Genomic DNA, 13725 nt, shown 5'->3' with positions numbered 1-13725 from the left:
GTTGGATTCCAGGTCCTAAATCCAATTGTTGGTTCCAATTAGAGAAGGCTGATTGAATCAGTTCCTGAATGGTAAATCCACACTCATTTAAATCCCATTGATTCAGTGAGTCTAGCCTAGTTGGGAATTGCAACTGGATATAGGGGTCTGTTTTAGTTGGGACCAGCCATTGGATTTACAAATTGTGCTCTGAATTTAACTATGCAACTCTTGGTGTAACCAACAACAGGAAGACACAAAAATGCAATGGTGTTGTTTTTAAAGTTGCACAAGATCACAAAATACTTATTTTTGTGCAAGATTTCATAAAATGAAAAAAAAAACACATTATGAAATACATGTATTACAAATAATCACATAAGACAAGCAATATAATACATTCAAGTTTCACCAGGCTAACAGAGGGTAGAATTTGGAGACATAGCCATGTCAGTCTAGATTCTGGACTATCAGTATGCAAAAGCATCTTGTAGCACCTTTGAGACTAACTGTGCAAAAGAAATTGTAGTATAAGCTTTCATAGACTTGGACTTGGTTCCTCAGATGCTCAGACACTACAACCTCTTTCGCAGTTACTTTCAAAGGTGTTACAAGATCCCTTTGCAAACAGTCCAACAGAGAACAGGATGTGTAAAGGCATGCAACAGCAGCACAATATAGACACTATGCAAAGCAAATAATAGGAAAACATTCAGCCCCTTCTCCAGCTCTTGAACTATTTCATCTCCCTTCACTCCAAGATTCCTGTCTCCCATCCGTATTCTTAGTAGCTGCAAATATGAGCCAGAACGCATATCAGTATTAGGGTTACTTCCTGTGTTATGTGGAGCACAGCACTTGTGATGTGTGTCTATGTGATTTCTGCTTTGCATGCACAAGTCAGAAAACCACAGTGCATCTCAACTTCCTAATCTAGTTACTGACAGAAGAAACAATGCTTACTTTGCCAGTCTCAAAAACCACTTTGCCCTGAGCTAAACTTCTAAATATTGCATGGTGGACTTTCTGAATTCTTTGTAAGTTTCCAGTATTTCAGAAATAGGGTACCTGAAGCCTTTCAGAGTTTTGGATTATATTATGCCCCAAAATGCTTTATAATTGACTGATTTGGCTGGGGCAGGTATAGGTTGTAGGCCAAAACATATAGGAACAGAGAGATAAAGGCAAAGCCCCCTGTACTTTGGTTAATTTAATACCAAAAGTACATTGAATGGTAGGAAAATATTTGGCCTAGAAATGGCTGTGTCCCTTGCATAATGAAAAGTGGTTGTTTTTTGTTTGTGTCTGGTCTTTGAACACCTGCTGATTCTTCCCAAGATCATTCAGTTTCACTCAGCTCTGTTTTCTGACAGTGTTGTTGCTGGTTGTTGCTCACTGCTGCATGCCCACATTCCTTCTGGACCCTTTGCTGCCAGGTCTATTATTAATCATGGCAGTCTGTGCCTCTGTCCTTAGATAAATGATATGAGCTGGTTGCTAGGTATGTAAATAGATCTGATATGAGTGAAGAGGTTGTTTGTGGTAAAGGGTGTTAATGTCACAAAGGCTTCTCTCTTAAACAGGAGCAATATTAGTCCTCTCCAGGAGGGATGGGGAATTTGTAGCCTTTCAGATGCAGGCAAATTGCTACTCTCAGCATCTTTCAATATATGCTAGGCTGGCAAGGGCTGATGGGATGTGTAGTCCAGTAATACTGGAGAGTCACAGATTCCCCCTCTCTGTGTAATTCCTGGAAAAGACATTTGGAAAGAGCAGTGAAGGTGAAAAAGTTACAGGTTCCTCCTTCTCTTAGCTTTGTGATGTTACCTTTCGTTCTTATTTGATATAGCAGTTGTGGAGGAGGTGGTGGTGGACACACAGATAGACTTGCAGAAGGTGTAGAACATTGTGACAGGAGATACCCACATGTGCACTTCTTGTAGCAAAACTACAAGGTGTGAACCCAAGATCACTTAAATTCAGAAGTTCATTGCCTCAGCCGAAATAGCACTCATACCTGGAGGCTTCCATGTCAGTTCAGTGGCTTATCTGATTCAATTTCAGTCCAGATATTAAAGGAGCTATCCAGAGTGCTGAACGTGTTTTGGGACAGGGTTGAGCACCTTTCAAATTCACTCTAAAACTCAGAGTAAATTCCGCTTGGAACATGGGAGCCACCCACCACCATGGCCAAATGATGATATGATCGGGGGCCAGTGTCAAATCATGTAAACAAATTGCTTGGTTTCTGAATGCTGCCAATAGTTTTTCTTTGCAGGCAATTAAATTTTGAAACAAGCTATGTGTTGTACTAAACATATAGCTTTGCTGTTGGATTAATCTTTCTTAAATTTCAGATTTTATCTGGAGGAGAAATCTCCACTGGTGTCAGAGCATGTTTCTCCCATTCTTCCTATGTATTACTATTACAAAACTGTCTATCCACACCTGTTTCTCCCAAAGCTGCACTGGAGAGAAGTTGCCATTGAGTATTTTCCTTCCCAAACTGCAATCGCAATCATGATACAGGGCCTCACAGTCACCTCTTGAAGCAGCCTCTTCCAATCCACACCCATCCTCAACTTGGCAGGTTGTTGGACTACAGCCCCGACCACCCACACCTGAACTAAATCTAAGATAATAACTCAAAATCCACTGTCTTTTTATGGGGCCCAAAATCTGTTGCCTTGGGTGTTCACTCCATTCTTCCTCATGGTAGGACTGGCCCTTATTGCAGAGCTACAAATATCAGCCTGCAGCCTTTCATTGTTCTTTTCTCAACAACACTGTTGTGAGGAAGCAATTTTTCCGACATGCCATCATGTGGTGATATCTTAGCACATGTCAGAGCTAGAAAAATATACTTTGGTTGTGCTGCATGAAATGATGGGAGTTGTAATCCAGCAGATCTGGAATTGGTTTAGCTGATTTGATGTTTTAAAAGAATCACGTTACACCACACTGTACTTTGAACTTATTATGTAGTAGTTCATTGTGTCATTGTGCTAGTTTCATGCTTAAAGAAAAATGTAGCCAAATAGAATGCACCATTGATTTATGCTGGGATCTGTTGCGGATCCCCCCCCCCCACATAAGACAAATACCGCATATGCTCGAACTCCATTGAAAACAATGGGGCTCGTGTATGTGATGAGGCATGGTGTGCATGCATGCCATTGCCTATTCCGTCACGCAGCTTTCAGTGTAACCCTGCGTATAGTGCACCCGCATATGACACAGGTGCACTGTATGTTTATTTACTAATATTTTTGTTTGTTATATATTTAAAAGTTTTTCCTTTCAGGATAATCTTTCCCTACAACTAATCTTCTTTAAAGTGTTATGTTGCATTTATTTGTGCTTGTCATCATTAAATAAATAAACCTTATTTAAAAGTTAATTGAAATTCTTGGAGGTCAAACCTGTGATCCTGTTTCTTTTCTAGACTTCTGTAGAATTTCAGCATATGCAAATAGTCCTGGCTATGTTGTGCAAAAAATGAGGGTGGACATCACATTCCAATGTGTATCTACTAAGAGGTCCCACTGGATTTTGTGTGGCAATTGCTCCCAAGTCAGAGTTTATAGAAGGACTGGGCAATGAAAAAGGCTTTGGTGGTGGTTGCTGCTGCTGCTGTTGTTGTTAATGGTCATGCTGGCTTAGAATTTTGGGACCTGTAGTCCAGAAAAGTAATACTTCCTTAACTCTGCTCCATATATTGTTTAGCTGCAGTTGTCATAAATCCTAGCTGATGGTGGAGAATGATATGACTCAGAGTCCAATAATATCTGGAGACAGGACCTGTCCATGAAATTTTGCTAGCGGAGTTAATGTTCTTTCCAATTACAAGGTGCAGGATTCCTAAGCTCACCCAAAATACCTTTGTATCTGAGATGGAAAATCGCATATGTACACCTCTTTTCCCTAATAGTAGAACACACATTAATAACAAAGCAAATAACTAAAAATTTACAGCCATTACGTGAGGCCCAAAATCTGCTGCCAGGGCAGCTGACCCTATCTGGAGGGTCATATATATATATATATATATATATATACACACACACACACACACACACACACACACACACACACGACTGCAACCTAATTTTTGTGACTTTCAGCAGTGCCAGTCTGCCAAAGCAATTTTCCTTGGACCCCAGCATGTAATGAGATCATAGCACATGTCAGAGCTGGAAAAAATGCACTTCTGTGGTGTATAACCCCCAGATTCCCCCAATCTGGGAGATTTGAGGATTTATAGTGCACAGAAAGTCTCCAGTTTCTGGTACATGTGTTCTCTTGACCGATCTCCACTGCACACAAAAAAACATCCACAAAAGCATTTGGGAAGCATGCCAGGCATAAACAAAACAAATGCCAGAAAATTCTTCCTGACGCGGCGAACCCTTTCCCATGCAAAGTAGTTGCAAAGGAGCGGTCCTGCCAAGAAAGAGTTAAGAGGAAGGAAGCACGAGGCTGGGTGTGCCATAGCTGATTTGTTTGGCAGCTGCTTTCCCCCTGTCTCTGCTGACTTGTTTGCAGATGCTTCTTTTCAGGTCACAGTGGACAGACAGATAGGGAGGGAGGGAAGATGTGAGAGCATGTGGGAGGAGGAGGTGTAGTTTGGCTTCGTTTAGTCTCCTGGTGACAGTGGCCTTTTACTCTCACTGGCTTACCCTAGGGCAGGGGAGTTGCTGGGGAAGAGAAAGAGAGAGAATCCAGGATGTAATTATTTGTCAGGGAGGAGCTCTTATGAACAGCATGCCTCCCATAATTGGAACCTCAGGCAATATTTCTTCTTTCCCCTCCTTCTATTGTGTTCAGAGAAACAGAGCAAGAGAGAGTTTTCATTTGACATCAATCCACTATCTGAGCCAGCTAGGAGCTTACAAGTGTAGGATCTGCAACCAAGTCACTGTCCCCTGATACAGGGTTAGAACTGGTCCAGCTGAATTCTGCACAGTGAGGAAGTGTTCACAGTAATATGGGAAGCGGATTCTGCTGAGTGTGAGCTTCTGCTGTGGGCTCTGCAAGGTGGCCACATCCATCAGCACTATAGAGTGGTAGAGAGGCTTGGCCAGTCTCTTTTCCATTTATTTATTTCCAGGACTCAAGCCTGTTATTAATAGAGAAGTAGAGAAGTCACTGTTGCTTTAGATTTTTTAAATCAATCACCCAAATTATTAGTTCAAAAAGTATGCTTTGGCTGTGCCCAGTTGGCTGAAATGGTGCCAATAACCAACTCCTAAGGCTTGTCTACATGGGTGAAAAAAAGCTGCACTACTCCAAAGCAAGTGCTGGCAGTCCTCATGACAAATGGCTACTTTTGGAGAGGATCTATGTTTTTGTTGTTGTTATTGCTTTGTTCTTGCCCTTAACCGGACTTAGCTCTGAACTAAGTGAAGTTGGGGAAAACCCCAGAGTGACCCCAGGTTCTTCTGGCATGTGGACAGCTGAACTGGGTCTGATTCAGCCTGATCCAGTTGTCCACCAAGAGCCAGCCTGGCGCACTGGTGCATCTTCTGAGATCAGAAATGGACACCTGGACTTCTTGTTGATCACATGTTCAGACAGCTGTTTCTGACCTCAGCAGAAGTAGTAGTGTGCCGGGGCAGGCTTTACACGGAGCCCCTGCCCATGAGAAAATACTGGTGACAGCTCCAAAAACAGGCTGCTGGTCAGCAGGGCCTATGTGCACAACAACATGGTGTCTCACCAGATTTGGCCCAGTATGTGTGGTGTCCCCATCATGGTCATTCCAGACCCAGTCTGGGACGTAATGTTCCAGATTGCCCCCAAATTCAGAGGCTGGTGTAGACATGTGCCCCTAGTTCAAAAGAGGAGATTGGTGCCACAACTGAAACTCTTGCACTGCAATTCTTTGCATGTTTATGTAGAAGTAAGTCACACTGTGTTTAGTAGGGTTACTCCCTAGTAGTAAACATGCTTGTTTGCAGCCTTCATTTAAAAGCACAATACTTGAGAGGACAATCTTGCTCCACCCACATCCCTAGAAAATCTTCCTATTGTCTCAAAGCAAAGCCTTAAGATTTGTGGCTGAGCTGGGAAGGTGTGCAATTAACTAAGAGTTTCCCCATATTTTGCCTCCAGGCTACTCAGTTTCAGCAGCCTCCACCAAGCAGCCTCCATTCATTGTGTAAGCAAACTGCCTGTTTGCAGACTGAGCTGGTGCAACAGGGAAGGCACATGCCTATGATGTGTGGTGGTGGGCAGAAGCAAAACAGAGCTTACTGTGAATTCTTCAGCTACTGTGTGAGCCTGGCTTCCTCCCAGCTTTGCAACTGCAGTGTCGGACATGCATGCCATTGAATCAAACCTTGGTCCAACTATCACTTACAGTTCTTGCACCAGACTGTCCCTAATTTCCCCTTTTGCCTTAAAAAGAATTATATCCTTGTACTTTCTACCTATTTCTTGGAGACATTACATCAGGCAAACCAGTCAGGGCTGTGTACAACTCCTACATAGGCGTAGGAGTTTATCACACAGCTAATGTTGTCCGATCCCAGCACGGGATGGGATCGGGACTGAACAAGGAAAAATGGGTGTTATAGCACAGAAAAATTTGCACTTTGTCACAGGGCAACCACAAGCCACCCCCCAGCCACACTTAGCTAGCAGATTCTGAGGGACAGAAAGCTTCCGGACTACCAAAATTGGCAGGATAAGCAGAGTTGGGGGACGGCTTGTTGTCGCCCTGCAACAAAGTACACATTTTTGTGTGTGATAACACCCTTTTTCCTTCATTCATTCCTGATCCCATCCTGTGCCTGAATCAGGCAAAAATGGTTATGCAATGAACTTCATAGAATCAGAGAATCTTAGGGTTGGAAGAGGTCATCATTTCATTTACCTAGGTGCCAAAGAAAAACTTGGCTATTCATCATCAAGGCCTTTGGGCCTCATTAATTTCTCCCAAATAATGATGTACAGTACCTGTACATAGTCTTAAAAACTCTTTAATCTTTAAAATCTGTTTTTAAATCATTATGATAATTAATGTGTTTAAATTCTTTTAATTCTTTTAAACTCTTCACCTTGTTGTTTCAATGTTATTTGTAAGCTCTTCTGAGATCTTTTTGATATTGTTGTGTACCTTCAAGACATTTTCAACTTATTATGGTGACCCTAAGGTGAACCCATGATATGGTTTTCTTGGCAAGATTTGTTCAGAAGGGTTTTGCCTTTGCTGTCCTCTGAGGTGAGAGACTGTGACTTGCCCAAGATCACCCAGTGAGTTTCCATGGCTAAGCAGGGATTCAAACCCTGATCTCCAGAGTCATAGCCCAATGGTCAAACCATTACACTATGCTGGCTATCCTTTTAGATGTTGGGTGGGGTAATTTTCACTTCAGATATGGGGAACCATTTATCCTGACTTATCCTGACTGTGGAGAAAAACTGGTAAATTCAGATTGGATGCAGTATTAGTCCTTGGCTCTAGAGCAGGAATGGGTGATATTTGGTTCTCCAGTTGTAGTTGCACTCCAGCTTTCACCAGCTCTTGCTAGCATAGCCAGGATCTTGGGAGTCGCAGTTTGATAACATCAACAGTGCCACATATTATCCATCCCAATTTTTTGAATCACAGCATAGGCCAGGCACTAGGAGACGAAGTGGAAGGAGACTGGTACAGTGTTCATCTGTGATGTCATAGACCCTACTTGGAGTTTCCAAACAGCTGGTAACCCAGTAGTAATTTCATATTTCATAAATCAATCCATTGTTGTTTATGGACTAGTAGAATTAAATATTCAGGGGTGAGAAACTTATAGCCCTTCAGATACTGTTGGACCATAACTTCCATCAGCCTTGGCCTGCATAGCTAATAATGAGAGATGATGGAAACTGAAGTTCAGCGTCTGGATGGAGAAGCATATTCCTCATCTCTGCTCTGTTTGGATTCCAGACACCAAACAAGCAACAGACTTTCATTTGTTGTATTACTCACTACAGACATCTTTAAGCTCAGCTCATCCAATTCTGTAAAATGGATGTAATGCTGGCATGCCCTTCTGATATCATTTCAGGACACTAAAGAAATATTATTACACCACCTTGACTGAGGGAGAGGGAGGGAGACTTCTAAATAAATAGCTGTCAAGTATGTTTAATTATGTCTGGCCACCTTGTCTCAAGTCCTATTTTGATTTCTCCATGCAGGGATCTATACAAGCAACAAGGACCCCATTTCACATGGGGGTGGGGTGCTCAGGACGGTATGCAGCACTCCTCTCTCCTCCAGCCTTCTGGCTCACCAAGGCACTCCATCACTTCCCCAGCTCACTCGCTCACCCTTTGCTAGCACCATCCCAGCCTCCTCTTCGTCTTCTGTCTCCACTACCCAGGTAAGGAACGACATGAAACATCAATGTCATAATTAGGGATTTCTATGTATTGGGTCTGGCTCTGAGTTCTGTCACCACCATCCTTAGGAATCCATTTTGGAGTCAAACACACTCAAAAGGACCATCCTCCCTTCTGGCAGTTCATAGCAGAAATCCTTTGGGAGGCTTATGCAAGGATAAGTATGCTTTTGGGCATTGCACAAAGAAATATGTGGTACGTCTTCACACAATGCCTTTCCCCCAGCTGTGTTTTATGCTCTGCCAGCATCAAGTCTTGGTCATTATAGAATTAAGAGAAAGGAGTTAAAATATGTAAAAGAGAAAATGAATGTTTATAAACCCATGGATACACTTGTACATCGAATAAAAATGATTATTTTCCTTTAAAAAGAGGTGCTTGAACTCTGAGAGTCCAGGGAGAGGGCAAATCTTCCAGCCTCAGGATCCTCCAGAGGGCACAAAAAAGCCCCCAAAGTGAAAAGAGACATGAGCAAAACAAAACAAAACCAACCCCCCCAAAAAACCCACCACTTCCTTTTTTTTAAAGCTCTGTTCTATTTTGCTTTGTTTAGAAGGATTTTGGCCAAATTCATTTGTTTAAACAGATGGTGGGAGGACACAACACCTTGTTTCTGGGGGAAAGATATGAGCCACATGATTCCCATCTCTGCTGTAAAGTTTAGGGATACTGGTTCTCTAGAGTTTTCCACTGTTGAGATATGTTCCTCTTGCTTCTTGCTGTTTTGCAGTCAACTCAGAATTTGTGATACTCCCAGACACACCCACCCTACTGGCCTGTGAAAATATTGAGTGACTAAATGTGCTTTACGGTGTTAGTTATTTAGTTCATTTATTTCATGGCTTCTGTCCAGTGAGCTCAAGGCAGTATGCATGGCTCTCCTCTTCTCCACTCTGTTCTCACAATGGACCAGTAAGGCACAGCAGGTTGAGAGTGACTAACACAGGAATTCCTAGTGAGTTTCATGTCTCTGGGAGGGGACTTGAAGCTGCACATCCTGAGTCCCACTCTGATCGTCCAAAAAAGAAACCTCATAGACCATGCATCCTGGTCTGTGGCCTTCGGTAAATATAGCCACTCATTTTTTATTCACAGCCTGGAAATTCCTTTTATTAATCCACAGTTGAAGTTTCTTTCAGTCTATTCAGACATTTTACTTTTATGGACTACAATATTCAGACTATCCTCTGTTCAGCATAATCTGTAACTTTTGTCTAGGAGGTATTCTGGGAGTTGTAGTCCAAAAAGGTAACTTTTATAGGTTCTGAGAAAATGTTTTCATTATTTCTTTTTGGCAATATAGGAAACAGTTATTTTTGGAGCCTTTAAGAGAGTAGAACTCAATGTGGTCCATCCACCTCCTGTCATTCTCAATCTTTTACACTCCAGATTTCCTGGACTTCAACTCACATAAGTCCTAGGCAGTATAGTCAGTGCTTTTGGGAGCTGATGTCCAAAACCTCTGGAAAACCAGAGATTGAGAAGCACTATGATAAAAGATCAGCTATTCAGTACTAGTGAGAGTTTTGTTAGAAAGCTTGAAAAGGGTCGCTGTTAATGATGAGTTTGTCACACACACACACTCCTTTTTCCCCTTTTGCAGGTATTCTCCCTGGCAGGCTCTACATTCAGTCTCCCTTCTTCACACATCTTTGGAAGTCCACTCACTTCTGGGCTGTCAATGAACCCCCTACTGAACCCATCTGAAAGCAACAGAGCAGGTATACAGATCAAGAAGTTGTTTACAGGAGTCCTGGTCTCATGAGAACATGCCCTTCTAAATGTCAAACCACTCCTTCCCTGGGTGCATCAGTTCTAAGATCTTTATAGCTGAAGAGGTTGCTATATTTAGGAGCACAGATAAGTGTGTTTGTTCTTTTTTGTGATGGAAAATGTGCCAATTATAAAGACCCGGGGTTTTGTTTTTGTTTTAATATATAATAACATTAGCCAAGTCTTTGAAATCTGACCTGGAACTCTTGGGAAAATTGACACACAGGGCCATGCCCATGAGCAATGAAAAAGGAAGATATGGTGTTATGGAATAACAATGGCTGCACTGGATTGCCATCTGGTGGCTAGCGAGAACCTCAACATCCCTTACTACAGGAAGTGGCATTATCGAGGTTGCAACAAATGCTTCCATTTTTACAGAGAGATATAAGAAGATTTTGTTGTAAAGCAATGTAGTGGGTAGAATGTGTGGTAGTGCAGACTCTGAATTAGAAGTGAACACTGAGAGAAAAGTGCTATCAGAGCCCCCACAACTGTTTTTAAAATGAGGGAGGGCTGGAGACTGGCCAGTAGGCCATTATGAATTTTGTGTACATCCATGTATCTTTTTACAAAATGGTAAAAACATAGAATACGGTGACTAACAACAACAACAATACCAAATAAAGCAGTCAACAAATTGATTCCCATGAAAGCAATGACAAAATAATAAGTGAAGCATTATAAAATTGCTTAAAACATAAAATTAGTATATCAAAGAAAGAGGAAAATATAGAAGATCTTATCTGTTTGTTTGTTTGTTTAATATTCTGCCTTTGTAATGTATGGGACCCATTCCTGCCACAGGTTGACTGCACATATATTAAGCAAATGGAAAGACTTCCTAAGAGGGCTCTACTATGCAGGTGTCCTGATCCATGGTGTCAGATTATTTTGAGGGAGCTCAGCTCCTAGACTAGTACCACCTGTTCCATGATCCATGAGTATTGGCACAGTAGGTAGCCAGCAGATGCTAGAATAGCATAGGTCCTCTCATCTACATGGTCCCTTTGCTCTAAGCACTGGATCTCCCATATCTCAACACTGCTTTACAGATGATTCAGGAAAGTCTTGGAATTAAACAAAGAGCCCATGTCTATTCTAGTCCCTAGATCTTTTGCTAAAACTACTATTTGACTGGTATTAGGAGAGTGATTATCTGTGAACATTTTAAAAAAACCCACCATGTATGTCTTTGCTTACAGAACCAGATTTGGAAGACTGTAATTTTGCCTGCCGAGGATCATCACCCCAGGAAAGTCTTTCTTCCATGTAAGTTGGTTTGGGGGGAAAGATTCTTTCAGGCACATAGTAGAAGGGTAGGGGCAATGGGGAAGAAGTAAAATGGTATTACACTGTCAAGGATATTACATTGTCTAGATCCAGAGATAATATTGTACCACACACTAGACCAGGGGTAGGCAACCTGAGGCCCGCGGCCCGGATGCGGCCCGGCAAGGCCTTGGGACATGCCCCAGCCTAGTCCTGCCGCCAATTGCCGCCAGGGCCTTTGGCATGTCGCGCGAGGGACATGGTGGGGCAATTGTCTATAGAAGCCTCAGAAACATGCATTTATCTTAACATTTTTTAAAAAATCAGCAATTTTTTCACGTGTCCTCCATTTTTTATTACAAAAGTGCCCTCCATTTGAAAATTTTGTCCTACATTTGTCCTGGTTTATTTAGTTATTTAATTTTTTAAAAAAAATTATTTAATTATTTATTTTTTGGCTTCGGCCCCCCAGTTGTCTGAGGGACAGCAACCTGGCCCCCGGCTCAAAAGGGTTGCCTACCCCTGCACTAGACAGAAGAGGGAAAACAAAACAATTGGCGTTTACCAATTTCCTGCATTTACTAGAACCTAATTCAGATTTCATCAATTGTGATGGCTGGGGATGATGAGATTTATAGTCCATCACATCTGAAATATGAAAGGTTGAGGAAACTGAATATGAAGAGAACAGCATTCTTATATTTTAAAAGCCCTACTGGAATCTTCCATTGTTAGCTGGTATAGGGCAGCAACTTTGGAATTACCTACAAAGGTCAGAAAAGTTATTGTTTGGACTATAACCACCACCACCACCCCAGTCAGCACAGCTATTGGCAGCAGTAACTAAATTGTTCATTGCTGATTCATTGAAATTAGATTGTATAGTTATCTCTTGCCAGACTTTTCAAGCTCAAAATTTGGAGCTCAATACAGAATTCAATATTTGGAGAATCATAGATTTCAGTAATAAAGACCGAAGATTCTACCACTTTCTGACTATGTCATGGATATATGTACATACCTTCCAACTGTCCTGCTTTGGCAGGAACAGTCCCAATGAATTCTCTGTCATCCCACTTTTTCAGATGCTTTAAAAATGTAATGGTTTCTCTGTCCTCTTTCTGGGTTTTTTCCCTTTTATTCTCAAGTTCAAATGTAGCAAGCTGAATTCAAAGTATTTTGCACTTAGTTAACTTAGCAGAGGGAGAGGCGAGGGTGAAAACATACTCTTTCCAGTAGGCTCAGGCAAAAGCAAACTGTTGCATTATTTCCTAGCTTGTCTATTCTTCCACATTAATTACTTTGCCATCTTGACCACACTGATGTTGCTTGACCATATGTCCCAGTTTTCATCTGTGAAATGTTGAAGGATGTGAATGTGAAATGTAAAAAATCTGAAAAGGTGGAAATGAAGACAGGAGATGGGCAAGGTATTTTCTTGGACATAAAAGTAACAAAAGAATGCATGCAAAATAAACAAATATTTTCAGAATCTGAAAAATATAAGCAGTTTGCAAAACTGAGTTTTTCCTGTCTTCCTGCTTTGGATCCAGCTGATATGGAGTTCAGAGCAATAGGCAAGAGGTACTGAAAGCTCATTTTAGAACAGAGAGGGATCTTGAATGTTCTTCCTGCTTGTGTAATGTAACATTTAATATTCCAGTGGCTCTCTTCCTTTCACCTTCTACACAATACAGGTCCCCAATCAGCAGCCTTCCTACCCTCTTTGACCAGACGGTATCAACGAGCAGCAGGCAGCTGGAAAATGTTCCCCAGGCCACACCAAATATTGAGCAACTCCTTGAGAAACAAGGCAACGGAGAAGCCGGCGTCAATAGTGAGTCGCAAGAAGGCTGCCTGGAAGGGTCCCTTTCCTTGACTGAGACTGGATTAATCAAGGGGAGGGATAGGCTGCACACAATTGGGGTTAATTCACATTACAGAATTAAAGTGCTTTTGTTCCACTTTAGCCGCCATGGTTCTGTCCTGGGAATCTTGGGATCTTCAGTTTAGGGAGGAGCATTTAGAATTATCAACCAGAGCACTCTAGTCTCTCACCAGACTAATATCCTCAGGATTCCACATGCCACACAACCACAGCAGCTAAAGTGGAATAATAGCACTATATGTAGCGTGGATTGGCCCTCAGTCACTCAAACTTCTCCTGGCTGAGGAAAACTGAGCTAAATTTCCCTCTGTCCTGTAGCTATCAAAGATGCAGGTGGCCTGCTAGAGAAAAAGGTGACAACCTCATACCATACATGGACAGACATGTACCCCTTCTGAGAAAAGAGCTTGGAAAAATCACTT

General features: G+C 41.9%; 1 protein-coding gene across 4 annotated transcripts in view; it reads left to right on the top strand.

The window, feature by feature from the left end:
• Nucleotides 1-13725, top strand: part of MLLT6 (MLLT6, PHD finger containing) — a 111042-nt gene that overhangs the window by 83736 nt on the left and 13581 nt on the right. For all 4 annotated transcript variants that reach the window (XM_042475895.1, XM_042475896.1, XM_042475897.1 and 1 more), the window contains exons 11-14: nt 8167-8351; nt 9974-10091; nt 11349-11415; nt 13113-13252. In XM_042475895.1, coding sequence (XP_042331829.1) covers nt 8167-8351; nt 9974-10091; nt 11349-11415; nt 13113-13252 — 510 coding nt within the window. The remainder of the gene's footprint in view (nt 1-8166; nt 8352-9973; nt 10092-11348; nt 11416-13112; nt 13253-13725) is intronic.

Source organism: Sceloporus undulatus, chromosome 6, assembly GCF_019175285.1.
Source record: "Sceloporus undulatus isolate JIND9_A2432 ecotype Alabama chromosome 6, SceUnd_v1.1, whole genome shotgun sequence".
In the NCBI taxonomy this organism is placed as follows: domain Eukaryota; kingdom Metazoa; phylum Chordata; class Lepidosauria; order Squamata; family Phrynosomatidae; genus Sceloporus; species Sceloporus undulatus.
The sequence above is the reverse complement of the archived record's forward strand: the minus strand, read 5'-3'. Positions and strand labels throughout refer to the sequence as shown.